The 25,338-nt window shown below is 50.2% G+C and overlaps 1 protein-coding gene across 1 annotated transcript in view; it reads left to right on the top strand.

Annotated features, from left to right (window-relative positions):
- Positions 1-25,020, top strand: part of JAG1 (jagged canonical Notch ligand 1) — a 35,677-nt gene extending 10,657 nt beyond the window's left edge. The window contains exons 4-26 of the mRNA XM_034641467.1: positions 4,719-4,973; positions 6,700-6,760; positions 10,602-10,732; positions 11,033-11,152; positions 11,598-11,711; positions 13,140-13,253; positions 13,837-13,950; positions 14,367-14,413; positions 14,735-14,908; positions 15,346-15,496; positions 16,319-16,483; positions 16,962-17,075; positions 17,611-17,724; positions 17,827-17,940; positions 18,085-18,201; positions 18,698-18,725; positions 19,195-19,280; positions 20,395-20,508; positions 21,120-21,229; positions 21,324-21,557; positions 21,748-21,879; positions 22,068-22,218; positions 23,063-25,020. Coding sequence (XP_034497358.1) covers positions 4,719-4,973; positions 6,700-6,760; positions 10,602-10,732; positions 11,033-11,152; positions 11,598-11,711; positions 13,140-13,253; positions 13,837-13,950; positions 14,367-14,413; positions 14,735-14,908; positions 15,346-15,496; positions 16,319-16,483; positions 16,962-17,075; positions 17,611-17,724; positions 17,827-17,940; positions 18,085-18,201; positions 18,698-18,725; positions 19,195-19,280; positions 20,395-20,508; positions 21,120-21,229; positions 21,324-21,557; positions 21,748-21,879; positions 22,068-22,218; positions 23,063-23,520 — 3,218 coding nt within the window. The 3' untranslated portion in view covers positions 23,521-25,020. The remainder of the gene's footprint in view (positions 1-4,718; positions 4,974-6,699; positions 6,761-10,601; positions 10,733-11,032; positions 11,153-11,597; positions 11,712-13,139; positions 13,254-13,836; positions 13,951-14,366; positions 14,414-14,734; positions 14,909-15,345; positions 15,497-16,318; positions 16,484-16,961; positions 17,076-17,610; positions 17,725-17,826; positions 17,941-18,084; positions 18,202-18,697; positions 18,726-19,194; positions 19,281-20,394; positions 20,509-21,119; positions 21,230-21,323; positions 21,558-21,747; positions 21,880-22,067; positions 22,219-23,062) is intronic.
- Positions 25,021-25,338: the final 318 nt, after the last annotated feature.

Genomic DNA, 25,338 nt, shown 5'->3' with positions numbered 1-25,338 from the left:
GGGGGGGGGGGGGGGGGGGGCCTTTTGGTGGGGAAGTCACAGAGGGTGTGTCTGGACATGGCAGCAGCCTGGCTTACACGGGGGAGTCTTTGCTCTTTAAATGTGACTTGACGACAGTTTCCCTCGCGCTTCCTTTTTGCTAGCGGGATCTAGAAGGTTGTCCTGGGAAAACTTGATTCATGCTGAAATCCTTTAGTCTGCGTAGGAGGAAGGGTTGATCCAACTCTTTGTCTTTGCCCTCCTTCCCTGAATGTCTCCTCCCTTTTGTTTCTCTACCTCACTGACCCTTTCTTTGTGTTTGCTGCTGATAACATTTCCCCTCGTTTTCTCACCATGCTTTTTTTTTTTTTTTTTTTTTTTTTTTTTAAAGGGGNAAGGGCCCACTGAGGGCTTGGTACTTGTGAGGTGGGCTGCTATGGGCTGTGTCCAGCTTATCGGGTGCCCCCTGCCCTGGGGCCACATAATTATTGCTGAGCCCTGGTGTGCCCGAGGCTCCAGGCCATTTGGGTCACTCCTCTTGTTTTGACATCAGAAGCCCAGATCTGTGGACTTCCTTTCTGAGGGGCATCCCTGTCCTGCTGTGGTGTGGTGGGAGGGGAGGGGGATAACCAGCTGTGGTCGTGGCCGATGCCAGTCAGGGTCACAGACACCTGTTTGTTCTCTCCTCTCTCCCTGCCACAAACATTGGAGATTGTGTGAGCCTTGTGTCACTGTGACCTGGTTACAGTGGTAGCTAAACATTGGGAAGATGGGGGGTTTGGGGGGGTGAGTAGATGCTTCACATATTCTGGTGGAGACGTGGTCTTCTCCTTCCCTTCCCCCTGAGATGTTAAAACAGTCTGGTAGAATGAACATCCTTGAGATTGATGCTGGCTCGTGGCAGGAGCTGGTTCAGGACACCTGTTAGGGCGTGCAGGACACCTGGCATCTGCAGGGCCCTTCCTGGGCCTTCCCTCATGCCACAGGTCAGGGAGCTCTGCCCCTGGGAAGCTGGTGCCCATCCAGAGCTGCCCACAGCTGTCTGCATTTCAGGGTAGCCCTGTTGTGGGGTTCTGGGGCATCTCCTCACTGGGGAGAGGCTCACCGAGTCACTGGAAGGGCACAAAGAAGACTTGGGGAGAAGGAGCTTTCAGACCTCTACTCTTGAAGAAAGGAATTGCCCCAAAGTCCTGGAATGCCTACGGCGGATCACTGAAGTTCACTTTGTGAACCCCAAAGAGGAGGGAGTGGTTTATCTGCTGGCTTATTCAGCCTCTCTTTTTACAGTACTTCCAAAGGATCTTGAATTCACGTTCAGAACCATACTTGGCATCTTTCTTCTCCAAATTAGATCCTGCCTAGGGCCCTTCATGGATGACTGGCACCAGCATTTCAACACCTAGCACCATGAGCCAGAAATCTGGAAGACACCCTGTTGTACCTCCCTTTCTCTTAGCATCCATATAAAATCAACCTCCAGGTTCTAAAAAAAATCTTCTGTCCAGTGCTTCACTGGAGTCCTGACACCTCCCGCCATATCCCCTGCCACTATGCTGGTCCAAGTCACCATCTGCTGACACCTGAGTGCCTATGGTGGCAGCCGAATTAGTGCCTCCATGTCTACTCTGGTCCACCTCTGCTGCTTTCTCCAACATTCTGCCATCCTGGTCTCTCCAGGGCATTTTCCTTTTTTAATGTAAATATGATTGACCTACAATGTCCTCTGTTAGTTTCTGGTGTACATCTTGATTCGATTTGATGGTCAGCTTCACTGAGAGCCACTTGGCGGCTTCCTGTTGCTCTTGGGACAGCTCTTTGGCCCGAAAGGCCTTGCACGGTCATCTTGTTTCCCAGCTAGCTCCATCCCACGTGCCACATTGTCCTCTACCATATCTGGATTCTGGTCCTATCCCACCAGTCACCGTTCTGTCCTCAGATGCGTCCTCCCATTCTGTCCTGCCACAGGGCCCTTGCACCTGCTGTTTGCGCTGCCTGGAATGTTTTGCTTATTACTCCCTTTACCGTCTGTCCCTCCCATGGGACTGTACTCCGTGAGGGCAAAGGCCAAGGATGTGGAGCAACCCAGATGAAGTTGGCTGCTCTTTGGGGGCCAAATAAGTTGCCAAAATGCTGGCTTCACATTGGAGGCCGAGCCCTGAGTTTTAAGACGCAGAATTCCTTCTCACGTGGGCTCTGCAGAGAGGGGCTGGCCCAGATGAACCCCAGGTGCTGTTCGTGCGTTCGAGTATTGTCTGAGGCTGGCCCTCCTGACGTCCGTCCTCTGAGATCATTTCTCTTCCGTTTCAGAGCTGTACTAGATAAGGGTACACATTTTTTGGTCTCCCCCAGTGCAAATGGTTTTCAGTGTATGGGACTGCTCAGGAGATACGGCAACACAAATAAGCTTACTCAGACCAGGTTTTCCTTCTAGCTTAGCCCTCTTGACGAAGCTCCTGGTTGGTGTGGCCCCGGGGTTATGCTCCGACTCGCCTCATTACCTCCACCTTGGCCTCCGGGGCTCTGGTGGGGGCTTCGTGCTCCATCTTCACACAGTCGAAGATCACAGGAGGGTCTGGAACATCCTTTTCCAGTCATAAAGCTGGGCCCCCAAGTGAACTACCCCCCGGATACACCTCTGTGCCCCAAGCTGAGCGGAAGGACGATTCAGGTGGCAGCGGCTCGGAAGCAGCAGGCAGCAAACGTGATCCCTCTAACCCAGCAGCCAGAGAGCATGTCCCACACCCCCAACTCCCTGCCTCTGGGCTGCTGGGAGAAACCTGCCACCCAGCTGCGAAGTTAGTTCTACAGATCTGTTAGCCACATGGAGGATTCCAGAATGACCGTTTTCATATTTTCTAGACCTAGGTGGAAAGCCTACCAAACTACTGAAAATGACCCGTCAGCCTGTGCCTTTAGGATCGCCCTGGACTCTTGGCTGGGTTGTGTGTTGTTACCTGCCCCAGAGATGCTGGAGGCCTTTGAAACGTGTGTTTAAATAATTCCTTTATTAAGATCTCGTAATCACATGGTAATAACTCGCTACACTTTTTAATTGAACCGGCAGAACACACACACAGTTAATGGAGGGACATTCTTGTCATTCTTCGGCCTGTGTTTATTTGTAAAACTTAATGTTCGTGGAGCGTTATCTGCAAGCGGTTGTGTGTGTGCTGGGGTGTAAGTCTGCAGGTATGTGGGCTTGTTCAAGGCTTGTCCTGCCCACACGACCGGTAAAGCCAGAGGGTGAACGCTGGGGCGAAGCTGGAAGTCGTGTGGATGGAGCCCCTCAGGAGCTCCTCCCTCCTTCCCTGGTCACCTGTTGGCTTTGCATAACCTTGTAGGTGAGCACAGGCCTTGGGCCTAGAAAAATAGGGGTGTGGGTGGGTAAGAACCGTGGGTAAGAACAACAGACGTAGCGAGTAGGTCCTAATACGGTCTCTCCGAGGTGGCCTTGCATTTGACAAGGCAGTGAAGGGTTGGTGCTGGCAGGTTTAAGAAAACAAACCCCAGATCAGGCTGCGGTGCTGACTTAGTGCCTCGCTTCCTTTTCACGTCCCTCCCCTGGGCTCCTGGCACCTGGCGTTGGCGTTTATTTTTGTACCTGGCTCTTCTCTCAGACTAGGTGATAAGTGACCTCAGGGCAGGACCCCTTCTTACTCCTCCTGAGAGCTGGCTGCCTGAGCTCTGGGCGTGTTCCTTTTCAATGGGCACCTTTTAAGGAGCATGACTTGGCTCAGAAAAACCCCCAAGCTACCTGTCTCTAAACTGGGGTGCGGTACTTTTCCCCCTCTGCCTTCTGGGCGAAGGTGAAAGGTGAGATGCATCAAGTCCGTGGCACAAGGGCCAGCTGACAAGGTGGCAAAGTTTATCATTTTTTAAAAACCTAACTCTACCCCTTGGCTTCTAGTGAAGAGTTCGGAAGGTAGACCAAGCCTTTCTAAAGCAAGATCCAAGATGCTAAAACCAGGAGAGCAGGCTCGCTAACCTTTACCTGGAATCAGGTGCTTTCTATAATATGTAAAGAGCTTTTGCAAATGCCCAGCAATGCAATAGAACACTTGGCAAAGGAGAAAAACAGGTTACAGTTCACGGGAACAGCTACAGATGGCTTTGTAACCACGTGGAAGGGTGCTCACCATCACTTAATTAAATGCTAATTAAAGTAAGAGATACTTCTTTACCTATCAGGCAGAGATCAGAAAGTTTGATAATCTATACTATGTTGGCATTGCTGGCAGGAAACCTGGTTTCCTGTGCAGGTGGAAGGACAGGCTGACGGGGCTTCCTTTGTGGTAGTTGGCGGCTGGCTGTGGATGGACATGGCTTAGGTGCGCTTCTGTTTCTAGAAGGCCTCTTACTGCTAGAACCACGCACGTGGTACAGGGATGTTCGTTGTGGCCTTGCTGAATTGTAAAAGGGATGTTCGTTGTGGCCTTGCTGAATTGTAAAAGGTCAAAGTAACCTAAATGTACACGTCAGGAATTAGGTGAACATATTTCCTTGTATTCCCAGACGGAAATACTACGCACCCATTAAAAAGGGTAAATAAATGTAAAAAGATGGTTGCCTCCGGGAAGGGGGACAGGCTTTTCACTTTTCTGCCCTTTCGTACTGTTTGCATTTTGTACTATGTGCATTTGTTTTCGTTATTAAAAATAGGCAAAATGGTCAGGGGAGAAGACTCTGTTGTGAATGTTAATGCAATCAGTGCTTTTTTATTTTTATTTCCTTGCTTCTAGAGCCTGACAGCATTATTGAAAAGGCTTCTCACTCGGGCATGATAAACCCCAGCAGGCAGTGGCAGACGCTGAAGCAGAACACAGGGGTTGCCCACTTCGAGTATCAGATCCGCGTCACCTGTGATGACTATTATTATGGCTTTGGCTGCAATAAGTTCTGCCGACCCCGAGATGACTTCTTTGGACACTATGCCTGCGACCAGAATGGCAACAAAACGTGCATGGAGGGCTGGATGGGCCCGGAATGTAACAGAGGTGTGTGGGCCTGTGCTGGGTGGGTTAAAACCAGCTCTGAGTGGCTGTCGCCATTGGGGTCAGGTTCTTTCCCCACCCAGTCAAGTGGCTGTCTCAGGTTGGGGGGGTGTTTGGGCTGTTTTCTAGGCCTGAGGCATAAAGATGCTGTTGGTGTGCACCCCCCCATTGGCTGTTAACAGCTCACAGCCCTTCCTTCTCTAGAGTATTGGCCTCTGCCAAACAGCCACTCCATGCCCTTTCCCTCTAGCTCACAGTCTGTGAACGACTGGATGGGGGTACAAAGGCCAGCCCCCACTTCCACTCTGTGCTAGAGTTCACACTCCAGGGCTTCCCCTGGGATCAAGGCAAAGCCAGACTCCAGCTGAGACCCCTGCTCAGCTCCTTCCCCTGCCCCATCTGCTGCCTTCAGCTCCCTTCTCCTGTACCCAGATCCCTGTCTAAGGCTCTGCTTCTAAGGAACCTGACCCAAAACAGACGCTAAATGGGACAGGGTTAGCTCCATGCCTGAACTTGTGATCCTATAGGAAATGACAGCCCCTGAGCTCAGGGTGGCCTGCTGGCGAGCTTTCACGGGGCATCTCGGGGGCCTTGGCGTTGAGGGGTAGAGGTGAGTGGTGAACTTGAGCTTTCAGACTCGTGTAGATTTGGACCCATCACAGCAGTGTAAGCTTGCACATGTGCTGTCCGCTGTCCCAGCCCTTCTACTGGGATTCAGGGAGTTAACTGCATAGTCACAGATGTTCACAGAATCAGCTGTGATTTGTACCTTTACAAAGCTTCTAATTCATAGCAAATGGGTAATTCTAGTTGACCAGAGTAGGCCCTCACGAACATTACTATACTTTGCTTATTTCACCTAATTTGGTAAATTCTTCCAGGATGCACTCAAATTAAAAAGGGAGTTTTTGAATTGTGACTGACGGGCAGGACAAAGAGGAATTTGCACGTCCTCTGAGCTTTTCTTAAATCACTAGAATTTTAAAAGGATGGCATTTCTGGGATCGAAATGAAAGAATTGGCATACGTACTTAAAGTAGTTGGTGTTCTAAAAAAAAAAAACAGTAACAATTACTTAAAAACCACGTTTAGTGTTTTTTTGTTTTTTTTTTAACCATCTGTTCAATTAAAAATAAAAACTAAAGGAAGCAGAATTGCTTTGCAAGGATACTTTGCAACAGTACCACCCGATCTGGCCTCCGGATTAGCCTGCCAAATGAAGCCAGCCCGGTTGGCTTTGTTAGTCCCATGGGATTTTTGAGCCATCAGGCATTTTAGGGGGTGGGGCGGGGATGTGGGGGTTAAGGAGGCTGGGGCTCATCTGAATGTGCCCTCATGGGACAGAGTAGTTGAGATGAGGAAGGATCTCAGCTCCTGTTCTTTTGGAAAGGGTGGGAATTGACAGTGAGCAGAGTAGCTATTGTTGAGAGAAACTGGATGAAGACCTCCCCCTCCCCCATCAGCTTGCCAGTGTTTGTCCCTGAGTAGTATCATGTTTTGAAGATCTGCTAGCAAGGCCTTGAAGTTTAAAGCTGGATTTGCTATTTGGGCACCTCCCATCTTCTTGTCCTTACAATGGACTTGACATGAGACCTCTTAAAGTCCTGGATTTTGTAGGCTTAATGTACTAGGCCATTCTCATGATGATGGTGGTGATGGTGGTGGTGGTGCAAGAAACAGTGTGCTTGACTCATTTTTGTGTTTGTTTTTTGTTTTTGTTTTTTTACAGCTATTTGCAGACAGGGCTGTAGTCCCAAGCATGGGTCTTGCAAACTCCCAGGTGACTGCAGGTAAATGACTAAACTTTTTTTTTTTTTAATCCTTTACTGCAAGAGGGGGACTGAAGTTATTGCGAATATGCTTCTTTTTCTTTGGAGGACAAGAAAGCTGAAAAAAAAAAATCCAAATAGGCACATCCGAAGCTTATTAAATTATACCAGCTGTCTGGTGGAATGTGCACACTTCTGTCTTTCAAGAAAAAAAACTCTTATGGGCATAGTCAGTGACTTCATGTATTAACTGTTCTGTAAATTGATAACACGTTTTTATAATCTTCCCCTTAAAGTGCTAATGGATGAGATGGAGGGATGTGGGTTTCTTTGAGTCTGTCTCCTCCCCCAACCTGGTTTTCCGTCTCCCAGCCCTCCCCCACTTTTCCCATCACTAGGGGACAGCGGAGCATTCTTTAGAATGGGATTAGTACAATCTCCTGGCCCCTTTGCAGGCGGGAGCCGGGCTGGTGCTGAGAGGTTAATGGCTGCGCTGGAATCTTGTCAGTTGAGCCTGATGAATGTAGACTTTTGCTGCTGGCCTTTGAAGTCTGTTCTTTTATGGTCCTGGACAATGCAGAAGCCAAACAGAGACCCACCCCGACTGCTTCGTGATTACAGTTTTTGGAACCTTCTTGAAACGTACATTATGCCAATTTGGGAAAGCCTTGTTTCAGGAAATGGTGTTGGTGTCTGTGGCATTCTGACACGATCTCACACTTCTTACTCTCCCTCCTCCCAGACCTGAAGGATTAGCAGATTTAGTGTGACACTGAAAGGATCCTAGGGGCCTATCACTTTTGCCCCAAAAGCCGCCCTGGTTTGAGCCAGGGGAGGCCTTACGAAACCGTCTAAACGAGTGCAGCTCAAACTGACGTTACCTGGAGCTCTTGTTAGGATGCAGAGCCCGATCCCGTAGGTCTGGGCGGGCGCGAGTCTCTGCATCTCTCACAAGCCCCCCAGAGACGCCACTGTTGCTGGTGGGACCATACTTTGGGAATCGCTGCCCCAAACCTCAGTGCCCATGTCAGTAATTCCCCCAATGAATCAAGGAACTGTTGGAATGCAGATTCCCGGGTGCCACCCCACACCCACTGAATCCCAGGCCAGGGATTGGCCCAAGAATCTGCATTTTGAGGAGCGCCTCCCCCCGCCCCCCCCAAGCGATCGTGCTGCTCGGGGTATCCGGAGGACTGCCGCTTTGCAGAGAGTTCTCTGGGGTGTTTACTTTGTGGCTGTGTCACCGCATCTGTCCCGCTCCTGTGCAGCGGGGCCACTGAGCTCTGAGGCCTGACACTGAAGTGAAAACTAAGGCAGCTGGAACTAAAATAAAACCAGGTTGACCTGGAATTGTTCTTCCTCCACTGCAGAGAGAAGTTTATTTTCTGGAAGGCATGGGGGGGTTCGCATACTAAGCGCCACTCGTGGCCGCTGAGCATTGTATTTGACAGCATTGCTGTCAAAGTTCGAGCAGGCAGGAATCCACCTACCTTCACCCTTCTTAATTGAGGGCGTTCTAGAGAAAGTCGGATCAGCAGCGCCATGAGCGACTCTGGGCCTGCTCCGTGCTCAGATGAGTATCAGTGGAGGCTGACCGCGATTTCTGCTACTGTCATCAGAATGGGGAGGGCCCTCCCAGCCAGAACAACAGGCTTTGTTTCCAGAATTTAGCCCTTTCTCTTTCGAAGTCTCCCCTCCCACTCCCTGCCCAGACACGCACCGCTGCCCTTATTTACTTAAGGTGCCATTTTCCCACACGTCATTTGCATAGTCTCCCAGCCCATCTCGTTCTGCCTACCGTGAAAGAAAATCAAAACAGAACCTTCTAGCCGAGGAAGTTCAGGTTGTGTCCTGCTCCAGAAATAGTTGAATGGCGAGTTACCTGTAAGTTGTCTGATGGATTATGTATCACAGAGATGGTGGTTTTTTTGTGTTTTTTTTTTTTCATCCCCACATGGGAAAACTTCACTGGGTCTGTTGTTCCCAAGTAGACTTAGATTCCTTCTCCTGGGTGCACATGCTTTGCTTTATTGCAAGCCTGCCAATAATATCAAACTTAATGATGAATCATCGTATGAGGAAAGTCACTTCAAATTCTCATGAGAACCTTAATCATATATTATTAAACTGGGATAACTTTGTGGATGCCTCTTTTAGGGTCAGTATTTTTATTTGTCTTCTTTTGAAGTCATCCATGGCCTCTTGTGGTTTCTTCTTTATGCTTGGGGATCCAGCTCTCATTAATTAAGAGGTGAGGCTGGGTCCTCAGCTGCCTCTTCTTGCTTTTATTAGGCAAATTGAAGAGGTGTAACCACCCATAATTTGGAAGGGAGTAAGAGAAGACAGTAAGAATGCTGCTATTTCCAAATCAGTTCCCTCAATACCGCTCAAGCTCAGATAATCAATCTTTTACTGAATGAAACCTCCCTCCCCCACTCCCACTAACTTGAGTGTCCCACTATTTAAAAAAAATTTCTACCAGATTTATTTTTTTCTTAACTGCTGTGAATGGTCACGGTCATTTAGACCGCTGTTCTGTTTTACGTAAAGCCGAACCCTCTCTGATTAAACCACGCATTCTGGTGGTTCTTTGAATTGGGGTGTGGATGGCTTGTTTGTGGAAGTTAGGAAGTGGTTAGTCAGTGTTCTCAGGGGTTAAGTTGACTCTTGGCCGTGGGCGATTAGCTATTAGCTGGATCCCTATAATTTTCCCATGATAAGGATTTGCTAGCCTGCCTCTGGCTCTCTGGAAACGGAAAGCCTTCCCTTCTTGAGGGTGCTTGTTTTCCAGAGTTAGAGCTGAGTGGCTTGGGGTGGGGGAGGGTGCTGGTAGTTCTTACTGGGGCTTTTCCCAGGTCCTGTTCTAGAAATGCTCTGCCCATCCCTGTTCCATGCTCACCCCACCTTCACCGGGCTTTCTCCTGTTTGTCAAAGCTTGAGTTTTGAGAGGGCAGTTAAAGTTTCCCGAGAGCTTGAAACTTGAGGGGAGGGTGGCTGAGATCCTGCCCTCTCTCCCACCCTAGGTGAAGGTTTATGTTTGTGTTTTTGTTTGGGGATCAAAGGCACCATTTGGCCTTGAAAGAGTCCGATTAATGAGGCGCTTATAAAGGAAACTCGACTCTGTTCCCCAATACTAGATAAACTGAGTTGACCTTCCCCCCCCAAAGTGAGAAATAACTATAAAATGAATTAGTGTAAGCAGCCCCGGTAGTGGGTCATAAATTGTCTATGGGATTGGTTCCAAGTGCTGTGGCTTCCCTCACTCTCCTGCAGAAGGGGGTTCTGAGATCTTTGCCTCCTCTTTGCCAGAGGACGGGGTCCCCTTCCCCCCCCTTTTGATTTCCTAAAGCCTCACCAGGAGGTGGCTTCCTGCCGCCCTGGGTGTCTTGTTGCATTTTTGCGCACTGGGGTCGCGACTTGCTGTTTAGACAAAGAGCCGGCCGCTGTGGGAAGCTGCCGACTGGCTGCCTTGCGAAGACTTTCACATGGCTATTGTCACCCGAGAGTGAGAGTCCTTCCTTGGCCTCCATAGCTGGCCGGTCCCTGAACTGATTTATTCCACGCCCCCACCCTCGCCCAGCCCTGTGAGCCTGAGAAGAGAGTGGCTTTGTGAGGGCAGCCCCCACCAGCCTCTCCCCAGACAGCCCTGCTTTTGTGGCAAGTCGCCTGGGAGGGGACCTCGGCCCAATCACTGAAAATGTTTGTTTAGACAGAGCCCCCGCACAAACCTTGCAAGTCTGACTGTCCTGTCACCAAAAACGAAACAAGACCAGAAAGGCCTGGACTTCTTAGCTTTGCATTTAAATGGCACAGTCCCCGAATGTTCTAAGGACTAACGGAAGCGTGCGCTGTCTGTCCCCAGGTGCCAGTACGGCTGGCAAGGCCTGTACTGTGACAAGTGCATCCCGCACCCTGGGTGCGTCCATGGCACCTGTAACGAGCCCTGGCAGTGCCTCTGTGAGACCAACTGGGGTGGCCAGCTCTGCGACAAAGGTACGCTCCTTGGGGACTGGACCCTGGAGCAGGACGGGGGGGGGCCATGGGAGGCGCGGGAGAACTTAAGGGGGGGCCGTAATTGGGTTTTTACTTTTATTTATTTTTATTAGTAGGGGCTTTTCATTCTGAATCTGTCTGAATTTGCCTTTAACGCCATGGTTTGGGATATTTTTTTCTGGTTTTAGTTTTAAAAGAGGACCGGTCAGTGGGGGTGGGTGGGGGCAGCGCTAGAAAAAGGGAGGCTCGGCAGCCTGTGCCGTCTGCTCTGAGCCACTGACGTCCCGGGGTCCCTGGCAGATCTCAACTACTGCGGCACCCGCCAGCCCTGTCTCAACGGGGGGACCTGCAGCAACACGGGTCCCGACAAGTATCAGTGTTCCTGCCCTGAGGGCTATTCAGGATCCAACTGCGAAATCGGTAAGTGGTCCAGGCCCAACCAGAGCCCTTCCTTTAATTTTTGGGTATGCTCAGCTTAAGAAAAAAGCCCCATACACTCAGGGATTTGTAAAAAGATGAAAGTAGCTTCCAGAGTGAAGACTTACCCCAGCAGTTCTGTGGGTCTTGGAGACTTCCTTGAGGCAGCGCAAGGGTCTCCCGGTGATGCTGCCTAGCGTGGGGGGTGGGGCGTTTGCCTTGTGGTGACCCTGGCTCTGAGATGCCTTGGAATGTGCTGGAGACCCTCAGGGCAGGAGAGGCTTTCCCCCGTCTTCCCTAGACACAGCAGGGTTATAGCACATGCTTGCTTTCATTTTTTTGAAGCGAGCTTGAGCTGGTGGCCCAGGCGTGGGACTTGGCTGCGGGGAGAGGACGTAGGTAGCCACAAGCGGGAGCCCCTTGCTGACTGCCCTGCTGGTTTTCGCAGCGGAGCACGCCTGCCTGTCTGACCCCTGCCACAACAGAGGCAGCTGCAGGGAGACCTCGCTGGGGTTTGAGTGTGAGTGTTCCCCCGGCTGGACGGGCCCCACGTGCTCCACAAGTAAGTCTGGGTTTCAGCCTGTGTCTTTTCCAGGGGATCACTGTATTCAGTGTTGGGCTGGGGGCTGGGACCTGGGCTGGGTTCAGTGTCAGGTCTCCGCGATGGGTCTGTCTTGGTGGGAGGGGTGTGGCTTGGGCTTCCAGCCCTTACACTGGAAGGCTCCAGGCACCCTCATCCCACCGCGCTAAGTCAGCGCAGGGGCGGCTACTGGAAGAAACTTCTCCATGGGATACCTCCGTCCTTCTTGTGTGCTCCCTGGAGCTCTGCCTCCACCCAATCATGTCTTAGTTCTTCTCCTTGCAGCCATGGAGAGGCTGCCCACAGGGGAGGCTGTCACTCCTGAATTTGGTCATGGGTGTAGGTGGCCCTCAAAGAGGAACCTAGGCTATAGAGTTGTCGTGGCTGCGAGGCCTGGCTGCACGTCCGAACCCACCGGGGTGCTGGACAGTTGCAGGTGGGGGGGTCCCCACAGTTCACCTTCGGGACTGGGGAGTCCACATTCTTTCACAAGGATCTGGGTTTCTGAGGTGCAGCCAGGCCTGAGAACCAGTGTCGTCAGCACCCTGAGAGCAGCATGCCTGGTGAAGAATGTGGGTTCTGGGGTCGGGTCACCAGGGCTGGCACTGTGGCCCTGCCTGCGTCTTGGGAGACTGGTCATTACCTCCCCATGCCCTGTTTAGACGGGACAATAGCAATTCCCATCTCTTATGGTTGTGAAGAACCAATGAGCAAATTCAGAGTGAGAGCCTGGTCCTTTGTAAGTAGGCAACAGATGAATGAAGAGGCCACTATAGTCCCGTGTGGAAATGGAGGTGGGGACCCCATTTATGTAATTTTGGGAAAACTCTGAGTAAATGAGAAGAATGAAGTTTTCTACCAGTAAAGATGACTTATTTTTCCTTACCTCTTCTTAGCTACCCGAGCCATGCTGAAACTTTTCTTTAAAAATAGAGTAGGGGCGCCTGGGTGGCACAGCGGTTAAGCGTCTGCCTTCGGCTCAGGGCGTGATCCCGGCGTTACGGGATCGAGCCCCACATCAGGCTCCTCCGCTATGAGCCTGCTTCTTCCTCTCCTACTCCCCCCTGCTTGTGTTCCCTCTCTTGCTGGCTGTCTTTATCTCTGTCAAATAAATAAATAAAATCTTTAAAAAAATAAAAATAGAGTAGGCAGAGCTAGATGTCCCATGTTACCAGTAGGTCGATGCTCTGGGGATCCAGCTGGCTTTCCCTGCTGCTTAGGTCGGGGATTAAATGAACTGGGGCAGTGGAGGATTTAAAGCTAAAATCAGGCCTTATCGTCATAGCAGTCACTTATAGCAGGTGTCTGGCCTTTAAGTGAAGGCCCCTCATGTGAGGGTTGGCATTAAATTATCTAATTGTCCAACGGACAGAGATTAAATTGCCAACCCTTTTCCCTTTTGTCCAACAGACATTGATGACTGTTCTCCAAATAACTGTTCCCACGGGGGAACCTGCCAGGACTTGGTTAATGGATTCAAGTGTGTGTGCCCACCCCAGTGGACTGGCAAAACGTGCCAGTTAGGTAAGGAGGTTCCTGCACCGAGGTTGGCTTTGACGATCGAGCTGTTACAGAAGATGAGCCTGAGGCTAGTGGTGTGAGCTTGCACACCATCATACTAAAAAGTAATTTATTGTCAAGAGTCTAGCAGGCCTGGGAGAGAGAACTCGAATGCAAATGGCCTCTTTTAGGCCCTGTGGGAAAGTCGTGGGATTCCTTGAACCATGTCAATCGTCTGTCCGAGGAGTGTTCAGCTGGGTTCCAAACGGGGATGGTCTCATGAGGAATGAGCTGTCTGCATTCTTCTTAAATCCCAGCAACTAGGCTGTGCCGAGTTTCGCACAGCAATGCCTGGTGGCTTTCTGCTCTCCTGTTGGGGGCCCGTTGTTAACTAGCAGCCAGAAAGTTATCAATTAGCATTCCTTATTGGGTAATGGCTAGGGAGAGGGATCAGCTGTTCAAAATAGTGGGAACCTAGTATGTGTGATTTAACTAGGTTATTAAAATGTCTCCTGGTTCAGAGAAACCATCCATAGGTGTTTTTTTGAAGGGAAGGAAGTGGGGGGTAAATCTCCATTTCTCACTGCCCCTCCACATTTTCTTTCAGATGCAAATGAATGCGAGGCCAAACCTTGTGTAAATGCCAAATCCTGTAAGAATCTGATCGCCAGCTACTACTGTGATTGCCTCCCGGGCTGGACTGGTCAGAATTGTGACATAAGTGAGTACCTTTGTTTCCATTTTGATTTTTGTGAAACTTGAGTACTGAAGGCTTTCTCAGCCTGTACATCAGCTCCAGCTCAAAGACGTGAGTGGTAAAAGGAAAACCTCAGAGAGGCAGTGTTTTTGGAGAGGGAGTGATCAGTGCAGAAATGAAAACATGGTACTTTATCAGGTTCATTAGCCGGTAAAACAGCCATATGCTGATAAGGTGGCTAAAACAATGATGTGAAGTTTCACTCGCTCAGTCTGGAGGAATGAGGGAGGGTCCCACCCAGGTTCCCACCTTGTGTCAGGGGAAGCACACAGGAAATCTGATTTGAGGCTTTTATCTGTCCTGAGCCAAGAACGCTTTTCAATTAAGCCCAATTTCAATGTAAATTGCCTCTTTAATATGATGACTTGTTTATTTTTCAGATATTAATGACTGCCTTGGCCAGTGTCAGAATGACGCCTCCTGTCGGGTATGTAAATCTTTGCTTAAAGGAAAACCTTACTGATTGACACAAATCCATAAGATATATGTGACCCTGGGAGAGCTCTGTCCCTCTGAGATTAAAAAATGCAGGTGAAAAGTGATTCTCTGGAAGTTTCACTTGGGCTCCTGTTACCCTCAGCCCCCTGGGAGCCATCTCGAAGGCATGCATGTAGAAATTCCTCTCACACATTTCAAGAGGCTGGGCGCTGAGCGATTTCGGTGCATCTGTGGACCCGCGGCAGTCCCCTGTGTTTGTGGAGTACAGAGGAAAAAGCATGTGTTTCTCCCCCTCCTTCTCCTCTTCCAGGATTTGGTTAATGGTTATCGCTGTATCTGTCCACCTGGCTATGCAGGCGATCACTGTGAGAGGGACATCGATGAATGCGCCAGCAACCCCTGTTTGAATGGGGGTCACTGTCAGAATGAAATCAACAGATTCCAGTGTCTGTGTCCCACTGGTTTCTCTGGAAACCTCTGTCAGGTGAGCAGTGCTCCAGCCTCCAAAGGCCAGGTTTCTACAGCAGAACTTCCTCCTCCTCCTCTTGCCCTCCCTTCCCCTGCCTCCTCCCCACCCCCTTCCCCTCCTGACTTCTGTGGAAGTGCCATGAAGTCTGTTCACATCCAGTGACCAGGGACTTCTGCTAGGTGAATGCAGGTGGAAGGACGCCAAGGCGTGGTTTTCTTCATAGCGTCAGCAGCCTGTCGATTTGACTTTGTTGCCCCCAACTCCGAGCGTTCCCACTCTGCCCCGTTTCACCCGTGCATCCCTGGACAGTCTCTAGGACATAACTGTGTATATTATGTAGGGTGTTCTAATGGAAGGAGGTGAAGGGGTCAGATTCCAGCGCCTGTTCCCCCAGAGCTGTTACAATCACACCTTCACTTCCTCTCCCCCTTCCCTGCTCCCGGTCCTTGCAGCTGGACATAGATTATTGCGAGCCCAATCCCTGCCAGAACGGCGCCCAGTGCTACAACCGCGCCAGCGACTATTTCTGCAAGTGTCCCGAGGACTACGAGGGCAAGAACTGTTCCCGCCTTAAAGACCACTGCCGCACGACCCCCTGTGAAGGTACCTCCCCCGCCTGCCGTCCTGGCTGGCCTCCAGGGCCCCCTCCTCTTGCCCCATTTGCTGCTGCCCCTCGATATTCTCAGAAGCCGTGGAGGTGCGACCAAAAGCCCCTAGCCTGACCGCCTAGGGAAGCCAGCACATGTGGAAGCCATCTATTCAGGCCCGCCAGTGGGAGAACCACGTCCACACGTAGCCCAGGGGAGAGCATTACTGATCTGGGGCGGGCTGATTTGCAGCACTGAGACATTCCTCAAAGCAGTGCTGCCAGAACTTTCTGCAGCCGTGGAAATGTCTGCTATCTGCACTGTCGGGTATGGTAGCCACAGGAGCATTTCGTGACTGGTGCAATGAGAAAGGGTGACTTTACTTAATTTCAATTCATTTAAATCTAAATAGCCACCCGTGTCTCGTGGCTGTTGTATTAGGTGACGCGGCTTCATAGGGTCTCTGTCCTTCCCGCTTGCTTAAGAATAATTACATAGGAAGTAAAGCTGGTCCTGCTTCCTTTAGCAAGCTTCTGCCAGACTGAGGAGATGTCACAGGGAGGAGGAGAGGGGCCCACAGACACGTAGGCTTCTTAGCCACCTAGGGGGAAAATGCCATAAAGAAAACTTCTGTCTGCCTGGAGTCCCAGCTTTGCCTGTCACACTGTGATGTGGCCCACTGCCAGAGTCTTGGCCCCCGACGTGCCTCTTGATTTCTTACCCTCATTAGCCAAAGGGTGCCTGTCTCAGGAAAGCAAGCTTGGCGTAGGTCCTTGGCTTAGGAATGCCATGTCTTAGGGGTCCGTGGCTGTGATCTGATTCTGAGTCTGTCTTCTAGTGATTGACAGCTGCACAGTGGCCATGGCTTCCAACGACACGCCTGAGGGGGTGCGGTATATTTCCTCGAACGTCTGTGGTCCCCACGGGAAGTGCAAGAGTCAGTCGGGAGGCAAATTCACCTGTGACTGTAACAAAGGCTTCACCGGAACGTACTGCCATGAAAGTAAGACCCCTCTTCCGGGAATGGGGCAGGGTGCCTCCCCCCACCCCGCCTCTGCCCAGCTCGGGGAGCATTTGAGCTTGAGTTGTTTCAGGCGAGACCAATGAAGGCTTACCATTCCATCTAGGACCTAAGACTGAGTTGTGTTTAATTTATGAGATCACTGACACCTCTGACCCCTCAGCACATTTATGTTCTGGAATCTTACTAGTTTGGGTGGTCCCGCTTTTCTGTAGGAGTTTCTTCCCCACTCCTTCCAAGGAGCTTGGCCTATGAAGCATTAAATAAAACAGACAAGGCATCCTCTGGAGGCTTCTGCCTGAGAAGCTGCCTGTTGAATTTGAGAAAGGTTCCTGATGGAGTTGAGAATGTTGAGGTGCCCCCTGGCCCTTCATTTTCTCAGGTGGCGGCCTTGGGACCAGTGCCTGGCTATGGCATTGGGTGTCCTTTATTCACCAGCTTTTTTGTCCTCGTTTCACAGATATTAACGACTGTGAGAGCAACCCCTGTAAAAATGGCGGCACTTGCATCGATGGGGTCAACTCCTACAAGTGCATCTGTAGTGACGGCTGGGAGGGGGCCTACTGTGAAACCAGTGAGTGTGTGGTCTTTCTGGGCCAGACGGCTTGGGGATAGTGGGGGGAATCCTCCTGGGAAACTTGTCTTTTTCATGGGAATGAGACCATGAGACCCCAACCGTTTTTGTCACGGGACAGCACTGCCTGTGTCCCGTTAGTATTTGTGAATGCTGATGACAGCCGGGGGGGGGGGGGGGAGCTTCTGCCGAGGAGCTGTAGAGTCGGACTGTAATTAGGATAAATATCCCCGCTTGCAGAGAAAGTAACTTCCTGTTTGGACTGTAATTTGTGCCTGTCCTGACGTTAACTTCCATGGGAGCAACAGAGGCCTGTCCCTGTCTTGCCACCTTGAGGTGTTAAAAGTAACCCAGTGGAGGGCTACTTTACTCCTGGAGAAGAGTGAAGGTGTTGAAGTCCCGGGATTGCTCAGCTGGTCTTGGACCTTGGAGTGGAAAGCAGTGGGTGGAGGTAGCCATAGGAAGGGTTCGGCTCTTACATGCGGTGAACAGTTCTGGAAGTTTCTTGAGCTGGGTGTCTCCTCTTTGATTTTAGACATTAACGACTGCAGCCAGAATCCCTGCCACAATGGGGGCTCGTGTCGTGACCTTGTCAACGACTTTTACTGTGACTGTAAAAACGGGTGGAAAGGGAAGACCTGCCACTCACGTAAGTGGTAGCTGGCTGGGGGCCCCCTCCCCGTGGACCCTCCCACCTTGTCTTCTGTGAGGGGGGCTGGCCAGGGGCTCACACGGAGATCCCCTCCTCCAGGTGACAGCCAGTGTGATGAGGCCACGTGCAACAACGGAGGCACCTGCTATGACGAAGGGGACACTTTCAAGTGCATGTGTCCTGGAGGCTGGGAAGGGACGACCTGCAACATAGGTAGCTTTCTGCCCCACGCGGGGTTCGCAGTGGGCGTGGCCATCTCAACACCTAGGACTGTTTTCGCAGTGGGTTCAGTTCTCTGCTCCCGGGACTGTGGTTGGATCCTCAGGGAGGGTGGTCCTGTCTGTTCTTGTCTTGTAGCCCGGAACAGTAGCTGCCTGCCCAACCCTTGCCATAACGGGGGTACCTGTGTGGTCAACGGGGACTCCTTCACGTGTGTCTGCAAAGAAGGCTGGGAGGGGCCCATCTGTACTCAGAGTGAGTGTTCCCCTGCCCCGCATCCTTGAATTCTGTGAGGGCTGCAGGAGCACAGCCTAACACCCTCAGGGACTCGAGATGCAAACTAGAAGCAGAGCTGTTTGATGTCTGCTTCGGCATCACCTGGGTCTGTTCTAACGCACGTGATGGACTGCAGCCCTGACCTGGGCATGAGAAAGTCGCTGAGGAGATAAGTGGAGACAGATGGTGTCTCGGTTCCCAGCGTGGGTCTGACCAGCAGCCTGTCTCCTTCCATTCTCACAGCCCCCTGCCCGCCGTGAGCGGGGCCTCTTCCTGTGTAGTGTCCCACGGCACAGGGAACACAGTGGGGCGCAGGCCTGGTTTCAATTGAACAGAGGTCTTCAGTGCCATTTGCTGGTGGAAACTACAACTCTTACCTTATGGCTATTAGGGAAATTAGGGGTGTTTCTACTTAGGGTTAAAACGGCTTCACCCAGTAAAGGCCTCGGTATTAAGTTGTCTTTTTACTTTGCAGATACCAATGACTGCAGTCCTCATCCCTGGTAAGTATGACCACCTCCGAAGCCAACCCCAGCCCTTGTTGGCCGCGGTGTGCACAGGCATCCCCCAGGGCTCTTGTCTAGCATGCAGGTTCTGCTGTAGGAGGTCTGGGTGGGGCCGCAGCCCCTGCCTAACAAGCTCCTAGGTCATGCTGGTCCTGCTGGTCCACACTTTAATTAGCCAGGCTGTGTCTCCACCACGAGCCATGATTCTCCACCATGGCTGTGCATGAGAATCACCTGGGGAGCTTTTAGAAGTCCCAGTGCTTGGACTGCAATGGAGATCTGTGAAATGAGACTCTCTGGGGGTGGAACCCGGGCACCATTATTTGTAAAGCTCCCCAGGCAATGGGAGGTGTGGCCAGGGGTGAGTGCCACCGAATGTAACTAGCACAGCTGCCCATGGTGAACTGGCTGGTGGGATCCTGGATTGGGAGGTCAGTAACTGAGGCGGTCTTTGCTTTCTTCTTAGTTACAACAGTGGCACGTGTGTGGATGGGGACAACTGGTACCGGTGCGAGTGTGCCCCCGGCTTTGCTGGCCCTGACTGCAGAATAAGTAAGGACCAGCCCGAGTTGGTTTTTCCCAGGGGCATTCTTGCCCCTAACTCTGACACTTTTCATCTTGAAAACGGTTAAGGTCACTGCTCCCTTGAGCCCTGAGAGGCACATAACCTTCCACCTCCAGCTGGGATTAACAGAGCCCTGGCTGGCACGTCCCAGGTCCCTGCTGGACCTTCCCGGGGGGCACAGTCCTCTTCTAGGGGAGAGATAGCAGCCATAGAAATGGATGATTAATCTATTCTGAGGCCCCAAGGAAAGAGTGCTTTTCCCCTTCGCTGCCCTGGAATTATGGACAAGTAAATGGACATTAACCACAGAGGACAGAGCTAACGGCAGTGGATGGGACTAGGGTTGTAGTTTCTAGGTTTGGTCAGGCCTTGGTGAAATGATTAAAACAGGAGACAGGCAATACAGTTTTTCGGGGTGCTTAAAGTTTTTATTTTGAACTTTTTCCTACTTTTTAATATGCCCTTTAGTTTGAGGGGGAGGGAAAAGGATAGTTATATTTTTCATTGTGTTCTCATCCCCAAATTATTTGAAATTTTACTAGTACTTGAGATCCCTAAGTCGAGGACTGACTGGTCTTCAGCACTAAATTTGGGTAGATTTCGTCTATTCCATGTTTCTAAATTGTGTTAGCAAACTGTTGCCTTGGCCCACTGCCTGTTTTTGTAAATAAAGTTTTATTGGTACACAGCTACTCCTTTATGTACTGTCTAAAGCTGCTTTCATGCTACAACAGAGTTCAGTAGTCATGACAAAGCCCACATGGCTCACAAAGGTTAAAATATTTAACCCTTTTCAAGAACTCTGCCAGCCTTACTCGAAGTTGTACTATCTGATAAAAAGGAATCTATTTAATCAAAAACTGCTGCCTCAACTGATTCTCAGCTGCTCAGAAGTCAGGCTAATGATCTTTGGTGGGGGCAGTGACTGGTGGTTTTTGGGTACTGATGATCGGTTTCTTTATTTGGGGGCTAGTTATATCACTCATCAAGCTTATACTTAGGGTTTATATGCTTTTTTTGGTGTATGTTAGGTTAGTAAAAACTTAGAAAAAACATCTCTGTTTCCCATTGGAGCCTAAACTTGATCTCCATTTCTCCTAGACATCAATGAATGCCAGTCCTCCCCGTGTGCCTTTGGGGCAACCTGTGTGGATGAGATTAATGGCTACCGGTGCATCTGTCCCCCAGGGCACAGTGGTGCCAAGTGTCAGGAAGGTATGTATGGGTCAGGCTGCAGCTGCCAATGTTTCTTGTAGGGGGAGCAGGCACTACATTCATTACAGTTACCCTTTGACTGTTCCTGAGTAGGCACTGTGCTAAGGGAGAGAACATGGAGGGGATATGCAGAGGGGGCCACAGAGACCAGGGAAACTTAAGGGGTCCCGTACAAATAGGGTAGCTGTTTTTAGTCAACTCTTGGCAGTTTTGCTGTGGGACAAAACATCCCAAAACGTGGCTTGTAGGAGGCATTTATTTGTCTTGCTCACGGGCATGCAGCGCAGACAGAGTGATAATGTGCTACAGGCTGGGCTCAGGTCTGGCCTGTGTGCTTCCTCATCCTCCTTGGACCAGCAGCCATATCTGGCAAATGGCAGGCTTGCAGGAGGCCAAGCCCAACTGTGAGAGACTCTGCTCACATCACCTCCCCTAAGGCTGCACTGGCCCAGCCAGGTCATGTGGCCACATGCAAAGGCAGCAGGTGAGAGCAGATGACCTGGTGTCCCATGGCACATGTTCAGTCCTTCCCTAACAAGGAGGGAGTGAAGAACAGAGAGAGCAGTCTACAGAAAGGGAAACCCCTTCCACTCATGCATCCTACCTTTCAGTTTCAGGGAGGCCTTGCATCACTATGGGGAGTGTGATACCAGATGGGGCCAAGTGGGACGATGACTGCAACACCTGCCAGTGCCTGAACGGAAGGATCGCCTGCTCCAAGGTACAGCGTGAGGGCCTCCGCAGCTCCCCTGCATTCTGGAGTTGCTGCTAGGGGTTTCTCCTGAGCTGCCCGCCCCACCTCTCTCCCTCTCCAGGTCTGGTGTGGCCCTCGACCTTGCCTGCTCCACAAAGGGCACAGCGAGTGCCCCAGCGGGCAGAGCTGCATCCCGATCCTGGATGACCAGTGCTTCGTCCGCCCCTGCACGGGGGTGGGCGAGTGTCGGTCTTCCAGTCTCCAGCCGGTGAAGACCAAGTGTACCTCTGACCCCTACTACCAGGAGAACTGTGCCAACATCACGTTCACCTTCAACAAAGAGATGATGTCACCGGTATGGAACAACGTCTTTTTCAGTTTGGAATGGCGCTGTGTGTCTGCTTGTGCCAAAGCCAGGAGCATCCCCAGCTAGGATCTTGTTCTCCTTAGCTTGAATTCCTAACTTCCAAGGAAGCAGCAGCTTTTTTTTTTTTTTCTTCCTTCTTCCAGTATCTTACATGTGTGGTTTTTAAATGTGATTCTAGGGTCTTACCACGGAGCATATTTGCAGTGAATTGAGGAATTTGAATATCTTAAAGAATGTTTCTGCTGAATATTCAATCTACATAGCTTGTGAGCCTTCCCCTTCTGCAAACAATGAAATACACGTGGCCATTGTAAGTATGAGCCCCAGTCACACTTCATTACTTGGTTGCAGGGTAGTTCACAAACTCCACAGTTAGCCATTGTCCAAACAGAGCCAGGATGCTGAAACCGAGCTTGGCAAACGAGTTCAGTAACTTTCAGGAACGGCTACTGTGGAGTGTTGCCCTGACCCTGTATCTGACCGTTCTCCTTTTTCCAGTCTGCCGAAGACATACGGGATGATGGAAACCCTATCAAGGAGATCACCGACAAAATCATAGATCTTGTTAGTAAACGTGACGGGAATAGCTCGCTTATCGCTGCCGTGGCGGAAGTGCGAGTGCAGAGGCGGCCTCTGAAGAACAGAACGGGTAAGTGGCAGGTGGGGCCGGTCCCCTTGGGTGAGGACTATCCGATCCATCTTTGCTTCTCATCCAGCAGGTGGGGCTTTAGGGGACAGTTTCCCCTCAAGGACTGCCCCACCCCCACCCACAACCCCCCTGCCATTTAACTGGTGAAAAAACGGGCCAGCTACCGTGACCTAGGTCCTACGGTGATGGGCAGCAGTACCTGTTTTCCCTGCTGCCAAGCTGTCCTCTGGGAAGCCGGCACCCCTGCAGAACATGCATTGTTTCTATATCCACTGCGAAGCCCCAGGGCAAAGCATTGCTGCGCCTGGAGCTCGTGGCCATGCAGATCCTGCTGTGGCCTTCTGGTGTCGTAGGATAGCCCGGCCTCGACACTGGTTTGACAGGCAGCTTGATGGCCCTGCGGGACATCCACACTCACCTTTTGACCACCATTGTTCTAGCTAGGCGACAAACTGGGTACAAGAGAATATGGGACATCTGAGCTACGTGCACTCAGATCCGGTTGCTGGTGACGCTGGAAACCAGCTCCTCTAATGAGCTGCTGCCCGAGGAGCCAGACTTCCCTTGACTGAACCACATGCTCCTCTCCACACGGGAGTCAGGAGCCTCTAGGAGCTGCTGCCATGCCTGGTCTCTCGGGACAAACATATCAGGGTCTCCAAGGGCCCTGGTCCTGTCCTTATCAAGCTGTGAAGTGACAATATGTGGTTGTGAAAAGAAACCTGTCCCCATGGCACCCCTTTTAGGAATTACAGGCAGGAGTACCACTGTTGGTATTCTTTTGTTCGTGTGATGGCTTTTTTTTTTTTTTTGAGCGTTAATTGGTTTTGTGCCCGCCTTCCAGATTTCCTGGTTCCTCTGCTGAGCTCCGTCTTAACTGTGGCTTGGATCTGTTGCCTGGTGACAGCCTTCTACTGGTGCGTGCGGAAGCGGCGGAAGCCCAGCAGCCACGCTCGCTCGGCCTCCGAGGACAACACCACCAACAACGTGCGGGAGCAGCTGAACCAGATCAAAAACCCCATCGAGAAGCACGGGGCCAACACGGTCCCCATCAAGGATTACGAGAACAAAAACTCCAAAATGTCAAAAATCAGGACACACAACTCCGAGGTGGAGGAGGACGACATGGACAAGCACCAGCAGAAAGCCCGCTTTGCCAAACAGCCGGCGTACACGCTGGTAGACCGAGAGGAGAAGCCCCCCAATGGCACGCCAGCCAAACACCCAAACTGGACAAACAAACAGGACAACAGAGACCTGGAAAGTGCCCAGAGCTTAAACCGGATGGAGTACATCGTATAGCAGACAGCGGGCGCTGCCGCCGCTAGGTAGAATCAGAGGGTGCTGGGGGCTTGTAGTTCCATGTTGTGTCCTAGTCCAGTCTGAGGCTGTCGTTGACTTAGAATCCTGTGTTAATTTAAGTTTTGACAACTTTTGACAAGCTGGCTTACACTGGCAATGGTAGTTTCTGTGGTTGGCTGGGAAATCAAATGCTGCATCTCACAGCTATGCAAAAACCAGTCCAAAGTGCCCCAGTGCACACGCCCCACAGCCGCCAGCTCGCGGACCAGGCTCCCCGGAGAAGGCCCGGCCCCTGGGCCTTGAGCTCCCACTTCTGCCAGATGTCCCGATGGTGATGCAGTCTTAGGATCATAGTTTTTATTTATATTTATTGACTCGAGTTGTTTTTGTATATTGGTTTTATGATGACGTACAAGTAGTTCTGTATTTGAAAGTGCCTTTGCAGCTCAGAACCACAGCAACTATCACAAATGAGTTTATTATTTATTTTTTTTATTGTATTTTGTTGTTGGGGGAGGGGGGACTTTGATGTCAGCAGTTGCTGGTAAAATGAAGAATTTAAAGAGGAAAAATGTGTCAAAAGTAGAATTTTGTATAGTTATGTAAATAATTCTTTTTTATTAATCACTGTGTATATTTGATTTATTAACTTAATAATCAAGAGCCTTAAAACATCATTCCTTTTTATTTATATGTACGTGTTTAGAGTTGAAGGTTTTTGATAGCATTGTAAGTGTATGGCTTTATTTTTTTGAACTTATTTTCTTATTACGTGTTGCCTATAAGCCAAAATTAAGGTGTTTGGAAATAGTTTAAAACAATAGGATGGGCTTCAGTGCCTGGAATACTGGTGGAATTTTTTTTTTTTTTTGTACGACGTCAGATGTTTAAAACACCTTCTATAGCATCACTTTAAAACACGTTTTAAGGACTGACTGAGGCAGTTTGAAAATTAGAACAGGAGGTTCCTTTTTTTTTTTTTTTTTTTCTGCTTTAGACTTGAAAAGAGACAGGCAGGTGATCAGCTACACAGCAGTTTAAGGGAACAAGTTTGAGCTTCGACTTTACGTAGCCAAAATGTGAGTGGTTGAATATCATTAAAAATATCAAATTAATTGTGTGAAGTTGGAAGCACACCAATCTTACTTTGTAAATTCTGATTTCTTTTCACCATTCGTATGTAATACCAAACCACTTGTAGATTTGATTTTTTTTGTTATCTACTGCATTTAGGGAGTATTCTTATAAGCTAGTTGAATACTTGAACCTTAAAATGTCCAGTAAGATCACTGTTTAGATTTGCCGTAGAGTACACTGCCTGCCTTAAATGAGGAAATCAAAATGCTATTACAAAGTTGAAAATCAAAAAGGCTTATAAAACAGTTAGCTTCGTTGGTTCACCATTGAGACCGTGAAGATACTTTGTATTGTCCTATTAGTGTTATGAACATAAAAATGCATCTTTGATGTGTTGTTCCTGGCAATAAATTTTGAAAAGTACTATTTATTAAATTTTTTGTATGAAACATGGAACGGTGTGGCCTCTTGTGAGCTGATGTAGTTTTGCTTGGCTCTGCCTTGCGCCTTTGCCACCCCGCCGAGTCTGCTCTGTTATCAGGGTGTGATAAACCGGCTGCGCTTGACAGGGGCGTGGAGGAGAACCTGAAAGCCTTTTCAGCCACAAAATTCAGCTGAAGTTCTCAAAAACCACGGGCGGCTGTGAAGCCAGAGCTGTGAGAGCCCCATCTGGGCGGGGGTGGGGGGGGCTTGATTCCCTTGTTATTCAACAGCAAGTGTGAATACTGCTTGAATAAACAC

This window comes from Ailuropoda melanoleuca, chromosome 13 (genome assembly GCF_002007445.2).
Source record: "Ailuropoda melanoleuca isolate Jingjing chromosome 13, ASM200744v2, whole genome shotgun sequence".
NCBI lineage: Eukaryota > Metazoa > Chordata > Mammalia > Carnivora > Ursidae > Ailuropoda > Ailuropoda melanoleuca.
This window is presented reverse-complemented; position numbering and strand designations above follow the sequence as displayed.